At 38.8% G+C, this 20,513-nt stretch overlaps 1 protein-coding gene and 2 long non-coding RNA genes across 5 annotated transcripts; 1 reads left to right on the forward strand and 2 right to left on the reverse strand.

Annotated features, from left to right (window-relative positions):
- The first annotated feature begins 351 nt into the window (after positions 1-351).
- Positions 352-9,132, forward strand: LOC143854965 (syntaxin-22-like). 2 transcript variants are annotated; one of them, XM_077365114.1, is made up of 7 exons: positions 352-911; positions 5,139-5,232; positions 7,328-7,467; positions 7,940-8,014; positions 8,332-8,492; positions 8,572-8,672; positions 8,754-9,132. In XM_077365114.1, the coding sequence occupies exons 1-7, from the start codon at positions 724-726 to the stop codon at positions 8,817-8,819; spliced, it is 825 nt and encodes a 274-aa protein (XP_077221229.1). In that variant the 5' UTR covers positions 352-723; the 3' UTR covers positions 8,820-9,132. The 2 variants fall into 2 exon arrangements, with proteins under 2 accessions (XP_077221229.1, XP_077221230.1); XM_077365115.1 differs by having other exon boundaries at positions 355-911; positions 8,335-8,492.
- Positions 9,133-12,141: 3,009 nt separating this feature from the next.
- Positions 12,142-16,024, reverse strand: LOC143854647 (uncharacterized). Its single transcript, XR_013237560.1, has 2 exons — positions 15,853-16,024; positions 12,142-13,419 (listed from the first exon to the last, which is right to left on the reverse strand). It is a non-coding gene; the product is annotated as an uncharacterized LOC143854647 (long non-coding RNA).
- Positions 16,025-17,200: 1,176 nt separating this feature from the next.
- Positions 17,201-19,872, reverse strand: LOC143854080 (uncharacterized). Of its 2 annotated transcripts, XR_013237360.1 has the most exons (4): positions 19,708-19,872; positions 18,145-18,283; positions 17,631-17,755; positions 17,201-17,475 (listed from the first exon to the last, which is right to left on the reverse strand). It is a non-coding gene; the product is annotated as an uncharacterized LOC143854080 (long non-coding RNA). The 2 variants fall into 2 exon arrangements; XR_013237361.1 differs by lacking the exon at positions 17,201-17,475 and having other exon boundaries at positions 17,531-17,755.
- Between the last annotated feature and the right edge of the window lie 641 nt (positions 19,873-20,513).

A 20,513-nucleotide genomic window follows, 5' to 3' on the forward strand; every position in this document is an offset into this window, starting at 1 on the left:
AAGGTGTCAAAATAGGGCATGTTTGTCATTTTAGAAAAAATAATGTTATTTTTGTCATAAAAAAGTTACAAACGTTTTGTCGTACAGGTGGCAGAACTGAGAGGGCTGTTAGGGACCTCCATGACGCCCGCTTGTCTCTTTCCCCCGTATGGCATTGTGGCTATTATTAGTCACCACGCCACGTGTCGCTTTCTCAATCCCCACCAACGTGCCGTCGAAGAATGATTAATGGCTGGGCCTACACGTGGAATCCAAGGCATCTTCTTAATCAATAAAATTAAAAAAGAAGAAGATGATGTTAAATTCGCATCACTCTAGGATAATTCGCACCCTTGCAACGTCAAAATGTGTTAAAATCTGCCACAAATTCTCTCCTTCAACAATGTTCGAATTATCCTACGGTGCGTGCGAATTTATCATCGCCCAAAGAAAACCCGCAAAAACCCTTCAAATTCTCTGTATGATTCTCTTTTTCATCTCCTTTTCTCCTTTTTCTCCGCCAATTCCCTCACCTCAAAAACCCTAATTTCTACCCCTAACTTCCTAAAATCTCGCCCCCTTTTTCTCCACTTTCCACCTTTAAAAAATCCGATCTCCGTCTTGAAATCGGCGCCAGATTCTTCCCCATTTTTTGCCAAATTCGCCCCCGCCCCCAAGGGTTTTCAGAAAACCCTCTCTCTTCTTCGAGAATTCTCTTCTCTTCTTTGAGAATTCTAGGGCAAGATGAGCTTTCAAGATATCGAATCTGGCCGTCCGATCACTATGAGGCGGGATCTGATCAACGGCAAGCAGGATCCGACTCAGGCCGTGTCATCCGGTGTTTTTCAGATCAACACGGCCGTATCAACCTTTCAACGTCTCGTTAATACCCTCGGAACTCCGAAGGATACACCCGAGCTTCGTGAAAAACTGTGAGAATCGTTTATTTTGTTGGAATTTTATCTTCTTCGTTTTTGAATTGGTGATTTTTTGTACCAATTAGCATTGAATCTGTCTAGGGTTTCTAATGAATTATGGAATTCTGATTTGGTTGGATGAATTGCTTAAACTATTACAATTGAATCTGTCTAGGGTTTCTAATGATCTATGAAATTCTGATTGGATTGGATAAATTGCTTGAATTATTTAGTAGTCAAATCCATCAGGAAAAGAAAAGAAGAGGGAAAGACACGATTTTCAATTCATAACTTGATTATGGAGCTGTTACAGATCTCAATAGAGAAAGACCCTGTTTTCAATTCATAACTTGAATTAGGGTTTTAAGCATCACTTACTGTGAAATCCTATCTTTTATTGTTTTTTTTAATTATCATAAACTCTTTCTATTATATGAAAGTACTAATTTCGATTTTGTCCCTGTAATGTTCATGTTGTTTGTTTCACTCGGGATTATCAGTAACCATTGAGTTGTCTGCAATGAATGAATAAGTGGTTAGTAACATCCTTGTATGATACTGGGAGATGATCGTTATTGACCATTGTGCCCTATGTGTGGAAGCAGGGGAAACCGTAGACCACATAGTCATTCATTGTAGGATAGCCAAGGAGATATGGAGCAGGATTCTAGGGAGATTTGTGATGTCCTGGTGTTTTCCGCTACTATTACTCGTCTCCTGGAATCCTAGCTCTCTGTCCCATGGCCAGAAAAAGGAAGGTTTCTATCGAAAGTTGTGTCATTGGCTCCAATATGGGTGATATGGAAGGAAGGAAATGCCAGAGTATTTAGGGGATCGATAAAGAGCTCATTGTTCATGTACACAAAGGTGATGGCATTAACTATATCTTTGGTAAAGACCCTCCCAAGTTTCAGATTAATCCCTTGCTATGGAGAGAGATGTGTGCTAGTAGGGAGCAGGTACACATATGACATACCTACTCCAAGCAGACAACCCCTTGACTTAGGTTTGCTAAAGCTTAACTTCGACGGTCTGAGCCTAGACAACCCAGGGCTGGCTGGGGCAGTCCATGTTCTCAGGTTCAAGAGGGGCGTGGCCAGATGGGCTTCTTGGGTCCGATCGGAATCACAAACTCAAATAACGCTGAGGTCAAAGCACTCTTACAGAGCATAAAGATCGCCAAGAATGGAGATCTCGGTAGATTAATAGTAGAGGGGACTCCATCAATGTAATCAGGTGGGTCAGTGGGAGCCAGTCTTACCGTTGGAGGTTTGCACACGTGTTTGACGAGATTTTCGATTGTTTTGAGGACTCTTCAATGAGCTTTCAACATGTACAGCGAGCGGACTACTCTGATGATGATAGTTTATCTCAGATTTTTTAGGGATAGACTTGCTATTTTTTTATTCCCTGTCTCCTTGAAGGGGCTGTAGATTTGATGGTTTCTACTTTTCCATTGTTTCATTTGCTCTTTGTACTATTCTCTATTGGTATTGACCACTTGTTCGCCACCTTATTTAATGAAGAAATTGGCTATATATATATATATATGGGATTTTCTAGCGTCCATCGCAGAAGGCATTTCGCAGATGGTCTTTTGCAACTGACAGCATCCACCTCATGAATGAAGACTAGCAAATCCCTATATATATATATATATATATATATGAGTTAAGTGAAGCTACACATACGTGTAGCTAACTTAGCTACACCGACGGCTTAAAATATAGTGGGCCCACATTGTTTGGGTGATCCAAACCATTCATTTGATACGCCCTCAAATTGATAGGGTGTGCCCAAAAAATCAGCTCCATTGGATGATCCCAACCGTTCAAACTGTGGAGGCAAAAATGGACAGATTTGTGAAGGTTTTTACACGTCCATTTTTGCCTCAACAAATCGTAGGGTTGGAATGATCCTATGGAGCTGATTTTTTGGGCACACCCTATCTATGTGAGGGCCCGTCAAATGAATGGCTTACAACACCGAAACAATGTGGGGTCCACTGTATTCTAAGGCGTCGGTGTAGCTAAGTTAGCTACACGTATGTGTAGCTACACTTTTCTCTCTCTCTCTCTCTCTCTATATATATATATATATATATATATATATGAGAGAACGGTTTCTACACACATGTGTAGAGAAGTTATCTACACACTAGTTTAAAATACAGTGGAGGCCCACATTGTTTGGGTGATCCAAACCATTCATTTGATTGGCCCTCACATAGATAAGGTGTCCACAAAAAATCAGCTCCATAGGTTCATCCTAACCCTTCGAACAGTGGAGGCAAAAAATGGACAGATTTGTGAAGGTTTATACACGTCCATTTTACCTCCGCAAATCGTAGGGTTGGGATGATCCTATGTAGCTGATTTTTTATGGACACCCTATCTATGTGAGGGCCAATCAAATGAATGGTTTGGATCACCCAAACAATATGCCCTCCACTGTATTTTAAGCTAGTGTGTAGATAACTTATCTACACATGTGTGCAGAAACCGTTTTCTGTCTCTCTGTCTCTCTCTTTCTCTCTCTCTCTCTCTCTCTCTCTCTCTTTCTCTCTCTCTCTCTCTCTCTCTATATATATATATATATATATATATATATATATATATGAGGAAAGCGTTTCTAGTCCGGCCGACTAGAGATCATTCTCTAGTCCGCCACCCAAAAACACATGGGTCCCACATATTTGGGTGATGCAAAGCATTCATTTGATAGGCCTCATCATAGATAGGATGTCCACAAAAATTCAGCTTCAGAGGATCTTCTTAACCCTTCGATTTGTGGAGTTAAAAAATGGACAGATTTGTGGCGGTTTATAGCCGTCCATTTTAAGCTCCACAAATCATAGGGTTGGGATGATCCTATGAAGCTAATTTCTTGTGGACACCGTCTCTATGCCAGGGCCCATCAAATGAATGCTTTGCATCACCCAAATATGTGGGACCCATGTGTTTTTGGGTGGCGGACTAGAGAATGATCTCTAGTCGGCGGACTAGAAACACTTTCCTCTATATATATATATATATATATATATATATATATATATATATAGAGGAAAATGATTGTGAGCTTGAAGCTCATATAGCTTATATGAGCTTGAGGGCCCAAACACATGTGGGCCCACATTGTTAGGATGATCCAAAGCATTCATATGAAAGGCCCTTACATAGATAGAGTGTGTACAAAAAATCAGCTCCATAGGATCATCCTAACCCATCCAAAAGTGGAGGGCAAAATGGACAGACACTGTTTGCCACAAATCTGCCCATTTTTGCCCTCCGCTTTTGGAGGGGTTAGGATGATCCAATGGAGCTGATTTTTGATACACACTCTATCTATGATGGGGCCTTGCAAATGTATGGTTTGAATCACCACAAAAAATGTGGGACCCATGTGTTTGGGCCCTCAACCTCATATGAGCTATATGAGCTTCAAGCTCACAATAATTTTCCTCATATATATATATATATATATAACTGGTAATTTATTTCTTTTCTTTTTAAGGGGTAAAACGGCCATCTTTAAAATTCCAAAAAATATCAATCATTAATTTGGTAATTATAACCAATACTATTATGTGCACAATTCCTTCAATAATATTCTAATTTAATAATATTTTTTTGAAAAAATCATAATGACACTCTAGAAAAAGTCCTTTGAGCAATGCCTACTAATATTTTGGTCACAACATTTTCCACTTAGATTCTAGAAACATTTCGTACTGCACCACAATATGGCTGGAGAGGAATCATTGACAAAGCTTGGCTCAGTCATTGGTTTTTTCGATTTTTCTAAGCACTCTACGGGTGCAAGAAAGACTTTGGTAGAATTTTAGCTCATATTGACCTGGCTGTAGGAAACAGTCCGCACATTATTGAAGGGAAAGAAAAATATATTTCATTGAAACAGCGTAAGATGCTGTGTATCTTATATGACAGAATTAGCAGGTGCATGGAATTATGAAATCTAGGAAAATCAGAAAAATCTTTATCAATAATTTTGTTGCTTTTGTTTTGCTCTTTTGCAATTCAACTGGTTACTCAGGTGGTCATATTTGTGTAGGGTTTGTTCATTTTTTTAAAGGAAGTGATATAATTTCGCACTCTCTCTCAAATTTTTTCTTCTATGATCCTTTTGGCTGATCCAATTTGACCCCAATGCTGTCACACATTGCCTATAAATGGCTTGTGTGTGCGTTCGTTTCTTCTTTTAATTAGTTTATTTCCTTGGCAGGCACAAGACAAGGCTACATATTGGGCAGTTGGTAAAAGATACTTCGGCTAAACTTAAACAAGCTAGTGAAACAGATCAGCATACTGCAGTTAGTGTAAGTGAAGTCAAAATTCTCTTCTTTGTTTTACCCTTATTGTCTCAATGATTTTTTATTATTTTTTGAAGTTAACAAAGGACTTGCATTATGGAAATACCGAAAAGAAAGTGTTTCCTTTCTTTTTTTTTGGACAAACAAAGAAAAAAAAAGGAAAATAGCTGATCATAGGTGTGTGTTAATGATATTCATTTTACCCCTCCAAAATTCCTTGTCCATTTTTTTAATGATAGCAATTTTCATTAAAACCAAGGGAGAGACCGAGCTGGCCCATCCAATCAATGCAAGGAGGAAAAACAGAAAATCAAGCAAAGCATTACAAGGATGAAAAGAAAAAAATAAACAAATTAAAAAGGCGATGAGCAATCCGAACAATCAAGGAGGTAGGAAATCAAATATCTCAAGCTCTGCCTTAACTACACCATCCCCCGCTAACTTGTCCAACACACTATTGGCCGACCTCCGAACATGCATAAAAGAAGTCGAGGCTCCCTCTACAATGTCTTGGATCTTGTCAAAATAGAGGGCAAACCTCCAAGGGGGAACCGTAGAGCTCCTGAGCCAACGGATGACATTTAGAGAATCCCCTTCCACTATCACCTTATCCAAGTAATCTTTATCTAGGCGTTTAATACTTTAATCCCTTGATAGACCGCTCTAACCTCCTTCTCGTTAGCATCTGAGACTCCAATAGGCCCTCCGAAAGCCCAAATGACCTCACCCCTTGAATTTCTAAGGACACCTCCAATACCCGCCGGCCCTGGGTTCCCCATACTCGATCCGTCAAAGTTCAACTTTAGAAGCCCTTGAGGAAGGGGATCCCATTCTTGAACACTTGTAGTGCGCTGTTCAGAACTTTTGCAAATTACCGACCATCCCTCCCAAAGGTCATAGGCCAATACGAACCTAAAAGAAGGGAGGATCCTAGCCTACAAAATAAAACGGGCGATCGCTTTAACAAACAAGAAGTGGGAAGACTTAGAGATACCATCAAACACTTTATTATTCCTTTCTTTCCATAATACCCACAAGGTGGCTAATAGAGATATATTCCAAAGAGTTTTTCCTTTCTGTTTCCAAGAAACCCCCGACCACTCCAATACATCGGATAGTTTAGCCGGAAAGACCCATGAGATCGCAAACCTGAAAAGGATTTCTCCCCACACTTCCCTAGCAAGGTTACAATGGATGAATATGTTGTTGACCGCAATGATCAACAATCAACATTTCTCTTTCCCGCAAAAAGACGACCATTTATATCCCTTTCCCTCAACATTTCTCTTTCCTTGTCCTTGTTCATTATGTTGTTATGATTGTGGATTATGCCTCATGATAAGGGGTGGTTGGGAGCTCAAGATGGATGAGGAAGGGAGCACTATCACGTTATTTGCTTTTAGTTCAAATTGACTCATAGGAAAGAAACATAGGAAAGAAAAGAAACACTGATATCTTACAATAACAGTTTAACAATTGTCTCAGAACAAGGACGAGTTGGATGGAACCCATTGCTAAACGGAAAGGATCTTCTATCACTCCATGTGTTGTGTAAGGGGAGGCAAGCCTACTCGCTCTCTCCCTACTCAACCCAGTAGGATGTTGTTTTCGAAAGTTCTGACCATCAAATAAGCGCGCTCTCGGCATACAGTATCATCTTCCAGTATTTATATGGTTTTGCTTAGCAGAAAGAAAATGTCCCTTTTACTTGACAGCTACTTGATTACTAATGATCAGGCCATGATTGATGCTTCGTAATCTATTCATATGGCTCTGTGTATGGATGCAAATGTGCATATATGTGTAAGGATAGGCATGTATGTACGAGTTAACAGAGCTATGATCATTTAAGTTGTCATTTTTTTACGGTCGTAATTAAAGAAAATTGCAGGGATTGAGATTCCATCTATCATGACGGTTTCACTTTTGAGATTCCATCATTCTTGATGGTATTACTTTTGAGATTCTATCATTCTTGATGGTATTAGTTTTGAGATTCCATCATTCTTGATGGTTTCACTTTTGATATGGTCTGCAACATCAACATTCTCATGTTCTTTTTTATCTTTTACTTGGTGATTGAGATTCCATCTATATGCAGGCCAGCAAAAAGATCCAAGATGCGAAGCTTGCAAAAGATTTCCAGGCAGTTCTGAAAGAGTTTCAGAAGGCTCAACGGCTTGCAGCTGAGAGAGAAACAGCATACTTCCCATTTGTTCCCCAAGCAGTTCTTCCTTCCAGGTAAATTCTTGCTTGACAGTTTAGTTCTTTCTACCCGTTTAGATTTGGGAATTTCTTCTTCTGGTTTGTTGTCTGTTATATGCTTGACATTCCAGTTGTGACCTGCCGCCGCAGAACCCATATATCGCTGGCATTCTATAAGTTCCAAATGGCCCTGATTTTTAAAACTGCTCTGAAATTTTAGAAGTAGCCTTGGTATTCTTGAATTATAGGACCAATCTCGCTCTGGCCCTGGCAAAAAATGTTTTTCTTATGGAAAGAACCTACACCATATAATTTTTTCCTCCGAAGAACAACCAGCATACGGTAATTTTATAAGCGCGCCTGTCATTTGCATACAATGATGCACTGAATTATGTATTCATTTTTTTTAACTCACATATTTGGCATGAAATGTGTGTTTTTCCTTCAATTTTTAGAATCCATATACGGATATACCCTAATTTTGTGGTCCCTGGTCTTCTTTACACAGCTATACTGCAAGTGAGATAGATGTACGCTCGGATAAAACTCCCGAAGAACGTGCCCTTCTTGTGGAATCTAGAAGGTGAGATCTGCCCTTCATTATTTGGTAGTTGATTTTATTCTGTTCATAGTCTTGGTGCTCCTAGTCAGAGACTTAGTTCTCTTAAGATCTTGTGATTCTGTAAAACTCGTGCCATGATTATCATATGTCAACCATGCTATCATGATTTTGTTGTCTAAGCTTTGGAGGGATATTGATGGGTACGATCGATTGAGAAAAAATAGAGGGTTTTTAATGTTGTCTAAGCTTTGCATTCCCATCATCATATAGAGTCGGAGAACATCGTCTCTGCACAACTCTAAAATATGGCTTTCTGGGATTTTGTTTGCTTCATTTAGCAGGCAAGATGTGTTGCTATTGGATAATGAGATTGCTTTCAATGAAGCTGTCATTGAGGAAAGAGAGCAAGGAATCCAGGAGATCCAGCAGCAGATTGGAGAAGTGAATGAAATTTTCAAAGATCTCGCTGTACTGGTTCATGAGCAAGGGGCTATGATTGGTAAGCTTTCGAATCCTAACCCAAGTGTTCTGGTGCATCTTTTCCCACTTTAAAACCAATTCCTCTCTCCAACTTGTAGATGACATTGACTCCAACATCGAGAATTCCAGTGTTGCAACCGCACAGGCGAAATCCCAACTTGCAAAAGCAGCCAAAACCCAAAAGTCGAACTCGTCTCTGGTAATGATTCACCAATTTTTAGTTTCTATTTTTAGTTGCATTGGAATCCTTTTTGTCAACCTGTATTTATGGTTCATCCAGGCGTGCTTGCTCTTGGTGATTTTTGGGGTTGTGCTACTCATTGTGGTCATAGTCCTCGCAGCTTAATCACCATATTCATTCTTTCAATTGGATCATCAAGTAAGCCAATCTGTAGATCAAAATCTGGTCCCTCGGCTAAGCCCGCTAGTAATCTTCATTTTACTGGTAGTGTTGCTGACTGGGTGTGCATATTATAAATTTATAATGGTCTCTTTGGTTATGTATAACAACAGTGGCTTTATTTGGGGGTGTGTGTGGGAGGCTTTGTCTTTTAAGTTGGTGTTGAGGCTTGTGTGTATTTAATGGAGGCAACTTACGGTGGACTGTAATGGCCCTTATTGTCAATAAATCCAAGATTCCTTGGTTTTTCTGCTGTTTCTATTTTGCTTCCATCTGACGCTTTCATCATGTTGCTGACAAGGGCCCGTGATTGTGGAATTGGACGGTTGAGATCTCACTCAGTCCATCATCACTTCAGTAATGTGCCTTCACATGATGAATCATCTGCAGGTATGTTTCCTTCCCTTACGTTCTGCCCAAGTGAAACTGATGGTGCATTTGGATACGTTTCAGAAAACTGTTTTTTCTGATTTTTAAATCAAAAATAGGAGAAACACGTTTGGTATGTATAATCAGTCAGAATCCAGAAATGTTTTTGTTTTCTTTTCTGCCCCAGAAACTGTATAAAAAAAAAGTAGTTTCTATTGTAGAACAGAATAATGTGAAGTGATTTTTTGATGCTGAGCTTAAAAAATATTAAAAAATCCCCTAGAAAAAAAGAAACTAGAATGACCAAATACCCCTCTCTCATAGAAAATGACCAAAATACCCATGTCTCATAAAAAATGTCCGTAATACTCATGCCTTGTAAAAAAAAAAAGACCAAAACACCTCTATTTCATACATAGAAATTGTAACTGCTAATGAGGTTAACTTAAAACAAAGATGAATGGATTTTTTCTTTCGATAGCACTAAAATCTGTCCTAATTTTTTCATGATTTTCTCTAAATCCCTAATATTGGTTTTTCTTTTTGTTAGAACCATTGTGATTGGGTCAACCAACATGTCATGATCTTAGTTAAATCATTCAGTGGGCGCCAACCTAGATTGGGTATAAATATAGCAAAAATTAGTAAGGTCGGATGATCCTAGGCATCTTAATTCCTAATGGAGTACGTGTTTGTTAAATCATGCCTGTAAACATAAGGTTTATTCTAAAATTTATGCTTTAAATATGTTTTCAGAAATTTATTATTGACAATGTTTCGTTTAAACTTCATAAAATTTTAAACTTTGTCCATTCAGGTTGATCTTTTACCATAGAGTCAGTTGGGGTTCTGGTTGATTCCAATTCGTCCCCTTACCACCATCTGCTCCTTATTTCATTGAGAAATCCCTTTACCAGTGTGATTATATAATGATATGGTAACCGAGTTGAGGATGACCCGCATCATCATCAACTCGGGTGGGTGACAGGGTAATTGCGAGTTCGTGACTCAAAAACTCAATGTAATGAGAGTCATCACATCAATGAAAACCATTTAACAGAAAGTTCATTGATATCTTCTTTAAATAGTGATAGGGTAACCTTGTAGGAGAAAGATCACTATCTTCCTTGAATAATGATATGGTAACCGAGTTGGAGTTGTAGAGTGGAAAATTGACGTTAGTTCTTGAATAATCAGCATCACTTTTGGTTCTATTGTACCAAAAGATTCTATTTTATGTAAAAGAAAACCCTTAATCAATAATTATGATCTACCATATTGACAATTCTTCGTTAATCCTGTGGGTTGAAATGGGACAACACAAGAAATGTCTGTTCCTACAATAGACTCTGAAATCAATGGCTCTCAAGATCAATGGTCCCATATAACATGGAAGGTGGGACTCACAATAAAGACTGCTTACCTTCCTCAGCAGAAAGTCAGAATCAAGAGGTCTTCGTTGGTAGTTTGGCAGCCAAGGGCAATGGCACATCCAGTAGAGGTAGATAGGGCAGACTACAGGGAGATATGGGTAGACTACCAACCATCCATTCTTCTCTCATCATTTTGATTTCCAATGGAAATTTAAGAGGGTTTGGAAGTGGAAGGTGGGCAATTTCCATGGAAACTAGAACCCGGGCAAAAAATAATGCTGAAGCTTCATATGAAAGCGTATTATGCATATGGAAATGATAGTTCCACCCCCTTTTTAAGTATTTCCACACCTACCTGTTGTCTTTTTCCTAAAAAAAGGCTACATTTCCACTACCTTCTGTTGGGTTCTTAGATGGTGGGTGCTTCTTTTTCCTTGAAAATAAAAAAAATAGAATCGGTTACATGTCCATGCAGGGCCCACTTGTTCAATAATCCAAACCATGTATCTGTTAAAGCTTTTTATCGATGGGCCATGCTTCAAAATGCACAGCTAGTGGACGATTCTAACCATCTAATTTGTGGCTGTTAAATATACGGTAAGAAAACAAAGAAGCAATGGTCTGTATGGTCCGATGGAATAGATTTTGATGTATGGCTCATCCCTAGGAAGCCTTTGGATCATTGAACAACTGGCTCCATATGTTCATGCATTATATAAGAACCCCATTTTGTGTCTCTACCTGAAAATAAATCTATTTTAAGCCCAGTTTGGATTGCAGGAATTTGTTTTTTTTTCGGGTAGATTGCTTTCCATTGTTTGATCACACATTCACACACACAAAAAAAGAGTAACTCAAACCACAGCAGTTCAAGTTTTATATAGAAAGACCTTCAATTTATATGATAACTGGAACTAAACATGTTGATGGACCTTTAAATTTATGACAATACCCCTCTAAATTAACCACAATTATATCATTTCCCTCATAGTCTTGGAAAGAAAAAATGTTACTCCAGAAAAAAAAATTCCATCAGAAATGTTTTTCTTGCAATCCAAACAGGGCCTTGGGAAAAGACGAGCAAAATGGGTGGAAGTGCTGAGAAAGGAGATGGAAATATCATTTTCCTTGTACAACCTTATCTTAATCGGTCACATGGGGAATAAAAACTGAAAAAGCTCATTTCCCATCCTGAGATTTGGCATAAACAGCAACCACAAAATCTTCATAAAGGGTTCATAACTATAACTTCACCGTAACCTTCTTCATGAAAATTTTCTAAAGGATTCATTAGCTGACCCCAACTAGTTTGGGACAGAGGCTTAGTTGAGTTGAGTTGGGAAACTATTAACTTCACCGTAGCCTAAAATAATAACTGCTCAAAGCAAAAACGGGAAATAAAGCAAAATACCCATGATTCCTTACCTAAAAAAATGCATTGAAAAGATGCTCCACCGACCAAAATAAGCCCCACCATCACTCCTATCTTGCCGGCCAAGACAGAGAAATGAAGAAAAAGCCAAACAGAAACATAAAATAGCAGTTAAAATTGTTAAAAATGTCAAAGTTACCTACCGATGTATTCATTACAAACACAAGAATAAGATGACCCACATCATCATCAATCTGCCCAACCTTGCAAAATACAATGCTGTCCACATTAGAGAAATCATATGTGATAGATCAAGTCTAGAATAACCCAAACTCAAAGCAATGCACACATTTAAAGATAAGAAACTACTCTTCTTCCTTCAACCAAACAACATGATGCTATAAAATCTGAAGTAAGGGTGCCCATTTCTCCCTAAAGATGGCGGCAACACTGGCTCCGGTCGAGATTGGCACCAGAGGCACAATTGGTTCCCTTGTATTACAGGAGATTGAGTACTTCAAAAGGCTTGAGTTGGATTGCCATGGCCGCTCACAGAGACCACCGACACAGATTAAAGAGATGCGTTCTACCAGTGGTAGTAGTTTTAGACCCAAGTTTGGGTTTGAAATTGTGACCTCGAAAAAGAAGAAGAAAGGAGGTGGCGGGTTCTTGCCGAGCATCTGCTCTGCGGTGGAGGTTGTAGATGATCGAAGGGTGCCCAGGTTCAGTTACAGGAACCTCAAAGCTGATGCAAGTAAGTTGTAAGGTTAGGTGATGGTTTCAGAGAGCTTGGAGAAGCCAAGCTTCTTGAGCCGGTTCGTGATGGGGGTGGACCATGTTTTCTCCATGCTGCCACATTTTATGTCTACCACTTCGACAATTAAGGATCCTTTCTTGTCTAATTTCTCTCTGTTAGGATTTCTCTTTATGGGGATGTCATCAGAGCTGAGCATAGGGAGGAGAGGGTCACTTTTTTTAAGGCTAGATTTTGTTTTTTGGGTACTTCCATGGCTTCTGTGATTAACAGTTCTGCTGGAGCTGGAGCTGGTGCTGGTGCTGGCTTCGTCGATTGAATTTCTTCTTGACTGTGATTTTTTTGGGGTAATACTGCCACATGGAACTGAGACAGAGACCGTTTGAGATTTTGTTCTAGATGGAACTGGTCCATGTGGACAATGTTTCAGGGATTCCAATTCCCTGGTCATCAATGATCCAACAGTCCCAGTTGTCCCAACCCTGATAGAGCCTCCACCACCCCTGATGGCTTCAAGTGTCTGAGCCATGATGTTCTCTCAATCAAAGGTTTCCAGATATCTTTTTGAGGGGACAGTGATCTTTAGCTCCCCATGGCAGCTGGGTTCCAAATCTCTTACACTTATACCTTTGTACAAAACTGATTATGGATTTTATGTTCTAGCAGAGTCCTGACAAGCTGTAAGGAAGGCGGTAAAAAGCACTCAGTGTATAGAATAACTTTCACATGTACTTTAGTAAAGATTTTAGTTTGAATCTGAATGTGTTTATGTAAAGCAAAATCAAATACAGGTAAACAAGAACCAATATGAAACTCAAGAAGATTTCAATATTGTTGAAGAGGGTGAAGAGACTTCTTGTTTCGAGTGCAAAAATTGTCATCTATAATAACTTATAAGAATATATAACAATAATAAAGGGCAGTGATAAATCGACCCCCATATAGGGCAGTGCTGAGAGAGAGAGAGAGAGAGAGAGAGAGAGAGAGAGAGAGAGAGAGATGGGGGTCAATTTATCACTGCCCATAATAAATATGTAATATTGGACAAGAATGAAGAGTTTAAGTATCCGGCAAACGATTGAAGGTTGCAGGTTTTCACATGAAAGGGTGATGCAATTACAGGTGGCAAGTTTCCAAATGGAACAGAAAAGAGATTAAATCCTGTAAATAAAAAATAAATCTGACAACTGAATGCAGAATGTATGATGAAAGACATTAAGAATATCATTCAGACAGCAAGAACAAAATACCTTCCTATTGAGAAGGTCCAGAAAATAAAAAACTAAAGAAGGAATTCAGATCTGTGATTTATTAATATGAAGGAAATCGGACTAGCAAGGAAGGATTACAAGATACTTGTCAACTCACACATATCAAATACAAGATACCGAAAGATCAAGAGAGTGGACAGGACGGGTCAAAACCAAAGCTGACAAGAAGGGTAAAATCCAAAGGCGGGTCAAATATAAGAACTATTGGGCATGGAATCAAATTCACTCTTCAAACAAACAAACAAAAACTCTGTCCATTGCTATCTCCCAAGCATGAATCTATTCACATGCACCAAAAGGAAAGTAGAGAAAAAGGTCAGAAACTTGTATATATCTACTAAACAGTAAACAGCTACAAACAAAGAATTCAATCATTAAAAGGAAATAATTAAGGTTTGAAACTACTGTTTACAGGAAATAACTAAGGTTTCAGTCATTATAGAACATAAGCCCGGCAAGAATGAGTAAAAAATAAATGGAATTGAGGGAAAAGAAAAGCAATTCCTCACACACCAAAGATCTTCTAAAACCAGTCGATATTACAGAGAAGGTCGACAAAGTATTAATTCATAGAGAAAAAAAAAATTCACCAATTGAAACAGAAATCTGAAACCAACAGTAAATCAGCGCAAAGATCCAGTTTCAGATCAGCATACATAAAAACACAAAAAGAGAACCCAACTTTGGTGATCCGGTTCGAAAACGACCCACGGTTGTGGTCGACGACCCCGGATCGTGGGTCGGAGGTTGGGAGGGCGATCCCGGTAACGTTGTTCAATTACATAATTGTATGTACTGTGTGACATCGCCATCAATCCCGCCAACTAGGTCATCAAATCACATCTAGCAACAGGACCATGCAAGGTTCCAGCTCGACAAAACTAAATCATCAAAAACGAAGAAGAAGAAGAAGTATGTAATCCTTCAAATACTACAATCAGCCAGAGGATGGAAGTTTCCCTACTTAAATCAGTAATTTTTCTTAATCAGGAACCTAAAATAACCCAAAATCCATCAAAGATACAGCAAGCCACAAAAAGAAAACACAAACCCCAGAGGAAAAACTAAACAGAAACCAAGTTTTCCAAATCTCAACAAATTCCCAAATTATGCCCAAAACTATTTGGTTGACCTAAAAAACAAGCAGTACTTCTGAGCTGGATGCATTTAACGCAACTGTTTCAGAAATGAACAAAACAAGAACCCTAAATATCAACCATCTATCTTCAGAGTTAAGATCATCGAATGAGAACCAGTAAGAATCGATCAGAAAAATATAAAAGTTTCAAAACTATTGCATAGAATCATTTACCAATTTATTTCCATTTTCCAACTCGGAAGCTTACAAATAAGCTGAAATCGCTGAAAACTTGCTACTCCACAACTAGCCAAACCAAAACCCTAAAAATCAGCTATCCTTTTTCAGATCCTCAAACAGGAAGCAATTCAAAGATAATCGATTGTTCTATACAATTTTGCAAACATATGGACACAACTAATTTTCAATTGCCAAGCTCCTAAGCTTTTAAATTCCTAAACGAGCGAAACAAAATCCCTAAAAAATAATTACCTAACTGCAGATCATAGAACAACAACAAAGAAATATGCCACAAATTCTCTATAAATCGTAAATTTATGCTTAGAACCATTGATTGAACCTAGAAACAGAAAATTAAACCTAGAAATAGAAAATGAACTTCCATTTCCTTACTCGGAAGTTCATAAATCAACTGAAATCTGTCCAAGAGACGAGATTCCAAAAACGAGAAGAGCAAAAAGATCACGAAGAACAACAAAAGAACATAAGAAGAGAGAGAGAGAGATTAAAAGGCGTACTGACAAGTTGCATTCGTTACTAAGCTTCTTTCTTCGTTGCCATGAATCGCCATTAAAACCCTAGAAAACACGGAGATCTGCCCCTGAAACTTATATATCTAAAAAAAAAAACCCTGGCTCCCTCACATTTTTCATGTCGCATTCATCAGATCTTCTAAATTTATAATGGGAAATGATACCCCCCCCCCCCCCCCCCCCCAAACGGATAAAATCCCCCCCTTTAACGGTTTCTGTGAGAATGGTTCACTGCTACAGGATAAATTCACCCCATTAACGTTTTCCTTTGCCTGGAAAACTTAACGAATAACGTTAAGGGCGGGGGGCGGATTTTATCCGTCAGAGGGGGAAAATATCATTCCTCTCTCTCTCTCTCTCTCTCTCTCTCTCTCTCTCTCTCTCTCTCTCAATGAGACAAAGAGAATCGTTCATCGGAGAACTGACGCACTACTTTAAGCCTCTATATTATTGCTGGTTTAATTAGGGAAATAATATCAGCACAACCATGTTTTGATATTATCACTAAACATATTTGTTTTTAGTTTTTAGTACTTAAAGAGCTGTTGAAAGGGTATTACAGTTCCCAAAAAGCTTACAAGGGAATTAAAAAAAGAAAAGATAAGCTGGGTCTGTGCAGTTATTAAAAATTTAAAACACGGTTGTGCTGATATCATTTCTGTTTAATTAATGGGAAATGCGTTTAGTAGATGAAATCTGGTTGGGGTGGAGCCCAGTGGGCCCCAACCGCATCTACAACAGCTGTTTTGTTGACCTGGGTGGGGGAGGGGCCCACTTGTGCACAAATCAGACGCCGCTGCTCGCTACACTTTTCTTCTTAGGTGGCGTGCACAATGAGACGTTTTTAGATGCTGTTCGCGCTTTTATGCTCTGGATTAAAAATCAATGCATAAGGTGGAGCCCACCATTTTACACCATGTTTTGATCGAGTGGGTCCCACCATCTCCACCCAAATGGCCAAATCTATAGATAGGGTGGGGCCCATCATTTCACACTTCTTGTTTTGATGGGTTGGGGCCCATCATATTATTTCCCCTGGTGTTTGAATGCCAGTATGTCCTGTAATTTCACCTATAATGATATAATGAGAATTCTAAAGTGAAGGGTGCTCTTGCAAAAATTAACCTCAAGGGCACTTCCGCTTGGATCCTCGTCCTAAAAATGCATTTATAATAGCACTAGAAAATGTAAGTAAAGAAATAATAAATGAAGTGATCCAATGGAGGATCTCTTGCCGCTGGTTTTTGCAAAGGCGCCATTCACTGTAGCATTTCTATTGTACTAAGCGGATGTAAAATGAATGATACTCATTTAACCAATAACTCAAAAAGCACCAAAAGCATTATCAATCACTAAACCAATAACAGCCCTAAAAATCTCCGGCGGACCATTGGATTGAGCACTACATGGAGTATGTGATCAACCCAAGATAGGGCCCATCATTAATTCTCAACCCTCAGATGTTGCTCATCAAAAGACATCTCGCCAAACGAGGAGCAGCCAGTTGGGACACGAGGTGTTACTGAAAGCTTCCTTATAAGCCAAGTTCTCCGGCCTGAGTTTTTCTTTTTTCTTCTCTTAAATAAGAATTCTCATGGCGCTCGCATTTGGTCTGTGACTCAGGTTTGAAAAGAATAACTAAAGTTAGCAAACAAGGAAATTAAAGATTACCTAAATTGACTAAGACTAAATTAATATTAGAAGATACTCATACAAAGTATAAAATAATATTTTATACTATAAAAAGTTGTCAGCCCATGCAGATACATTTTAGCTTCGCTTGGGTGCGCCTGTTTTGGAACCAGAACTTGACTTGCCGGGGCTCTAACCCTAATTGACGGCTCAGCTCTGTCCTTTGACTGTCATCCGGATGTGGGCATTCTTTGAAAAAGCTGAACAACATAATAAAATAAAATAAAACATTAAACCCTAAGAATTAAGAGGTAGTAACTTAAGTAAATCTACATCCGCAACATATATCGGATCGAATGCATTGTTTTCCCCCTTTCCCCTAGTTATTGTCTCTGGGGTTAGTACGAAGAATTTGGATTGCACGGGATACTTTGTTTCTCCTCTTTCCTTTTAGATAAGGTCTCTAGGCATAGGGGTGGTGCATTGTGCTCTTGATTGCAATATCTTTTTTATATCAATTCATTGGTAGGGGTAATTCATTGGTAGGGGTCCTGCCTACCCCAGCTTACCAATAAAAAAAGTAATAGATGTAAATTTAGATGTGATTTTTTTAAAATATTGAATAGATATATTGGTTTTTCAAGCTTACTCCTCCATCGCTTGGATTTGATGTTCAGTGTGACGATGGTATCGCTTCTTCTGCGGTCGCTGATTGATATCTTGATCAGAAGGTTGGTTCATCTCGAAAAGGTGTTGTTCGGCGTTCATCCTGTTTGTCTTGTACGTACCTACAGATCCTTAAGATTCAGATTCCATGGTTTTTTTATAATCTATCTATAGAATTCATGTTAACTGCTCATTGAATGAGAATAGAGGATCCAATTAATGAAAACCAATATCTTAAAGACAAAATAAATGAGAAAAGAAGAAGGATGATCAGTAAAAAGGAGGGGAAAAGAAAATATCTCACTCTCACTAAATAACTCTCTCTAACCAATGTCTTAAACAAACAAAAAGAAAAGAAAAGAGAAGGCAAGGATGATCAGTTAAAAAAAGGGGGGAAAAGAAAATAACTCTCTCTCTCTCTCACACACACACATCTCAATAAGTCTCCCTCAATAAAGAAAAGGAGGAATTCTAGACTGAAGGGAGCCCTTGCAAAAAGAGGTAAAAGGGCTCTCCTATTGGCTACACATCACCATCATGCATTAATAACTGCTGAAAAGTCAAGCATGACGTGATGTGCAGCCAATGGGGTGCCCTTTCACCTCTTTTTTGCAAGAGGGCTCCCTTCAGTTTAGACTTACTCAGAGAAAAGAAAAGAAGCTCAATAAATAAAAGAAAAGATGAAAGAAAGGCTGATCAGAAAAGAAGAAAATAACTCCCCGCCCCCCCCTCTCTCTCTCTCTCTCTCTCTCTCTCTCTCTCCCTCTCTCTCTGCCACAGAAGACTTTCCAGCGTTTCCCGAATTTCAAGATAGATTTTTTCTCTTAATGGCTTAATCTGTACTTGGCTTAACAAAGATAAATACCCTCGACAAAAGAAAAAGGGCAATGATATTTTCACTCCCCCTACAGTGCGCATTCGCTCCCCTTTTAACGTGATTTGACGTCAAAAGGCGTTAATGGGGGGAGCGAAGGAGTACTTCAGGGGGAGTGAAAATATCATCGCCCAAGAAAAAGCTCAACAGAAAACAAAGAAATAAGGCCCATTCGTTATTTCTATTTGGATATCCATTAGCATGCTTCATCTTCATCTTCTTCTACTGGTATTTAGCGTTAAAGAAAAATGCATGATCTGCTGACTGAGTCCCGGTGACCCACAAAATCAATCATGCATTTTTCTTTAACCTTAAAACAAATATGTGCATATTTTCTTTATTATTTAGATTTTTTTCATTTTAATTTGTGTTGATTAGATTCTCTGTTGACTCTTCACAAGTAATACACAGGCAGAAGAGGCTGCTTTCCAAACTATGTCAGAAATCTTTTTCACCCTCTACGTGCCCACCACCAAGAGAAAGAAAAAAAAAAGACAGAACATAACTTGGCTCGAGAACGGTTCGGAGGAACTTCTTCCAACCCCTCTAGTAGCAAGGGGTGTGGAAATATCAATTCCTTGCTACTAGAGGGGTTGGAAGAAGTTCCTCCAAACCGTTCTGGAGCCAAGTTAAAAAAAAAAAAAAAAAAACCACCAGGATCTAGTATAATACTTCTCTTTTTCTCCTTCCTATTTCCCTCTCTTAGAGAGAGTGGTCTTTTTTGTGGGTTTTTTTTAGGGTGGTGGAAGAGTGAAGAGATGTTAAGAAGCCATGAAAAAGGAAGGTGGTGAGAGGGGAAGGAAACTGAAAGGTTGTGAGAGCGGAAGGCGGCAGGAGAAAGGGTAACAAGTGGAGAAGGAGTAATTGCAGAGCATATAGAGAGGGGTGGACTCACATTTATAGTGGCATTTCACTAAACTTTTGAATTTAGATGGAAACTTTGGAGTGAACGATGGGCCCACTGTCTATTTTTAAAAGATGCCCAATACTATGTTTATAAAGCAAATTTTACAACTTGAGCTGTAGAAAAATTCAAGAGAGATAAAGAGAGAGATTCGTTTCCCCAAATTAGGATTTTTAAATGAGTGTACATTTCTTGTCCTATTCAACACAGCCAGAAACACTCCCCCTTGAAATCTCTCATTAATTATAACCCTTCGGACCAGGCGGGCCCCGCTTTTTTATGCTTTTTGTTCACTATTCTGCTCCATCCACACCCCTTATTTCTTGCCTAAAAAATCGCCTATTCCCAAATCAACCGTTTGGCCCATATTCCAGCCCGAGCAAGTCGGATACGCTATCCTCCATCCCTTCCCGACATACCCTATTTCTAAAGACATTTTTTATGTCTTGTGCTCTTCATTGTTTTCCCTAATCCTTTCTAACAAAATAATAAAGGGTGATTCTTTAAGTCAAAAAATTGACCTTTTAATAAATCAAAGTATAGTTAACAGTGTTTAATAAAAAGATAATTCAGT

This window comes from Tasmannia lanceolata, unplaced genomic scaffold, assembly GCF_043159265.1.
Source record: "Tasmannia lanceolata isolate RefF3 unplaced genomic scaffold, GAP_Taslan_0.1 ptg000020l, whole genome shotgun sequence".
Lineage (NCBI taxonomy): Eukaryota > Viridiplantae > Streptophyta > Magnoliopsida > Canellales > Winteraceae > Tasmannia > Tasmannia lanceolata.

What these genes read in the sequence shown, in the direction of transcription:
- LOC143854965 (XM_077365114.1), top strand. Translation starts at nt 724, where the DNA reads ATGAGCTTTCAAGATATCGAATCTGGCCGTCCGATCACTATGAGGCGG. An exon ending in ATCAGCATACTGCAGTTAGT is followed by an intron (nt 5,233 to 7,327) that starts GTAAGTGAAGTC and finishes ATCTATATGCAG; the next exon opens with GCCAGCAAAAAGATCCAAGA. An exon ending in TGAGCAAGGGGCTATGATTG is followed by an intron (nt 8,493 to 8,571) that starts GTAAGCTTTCGA and finishes TCCAACTTGTAG; the next exon opens with ATGACATTGACTCCAACATC.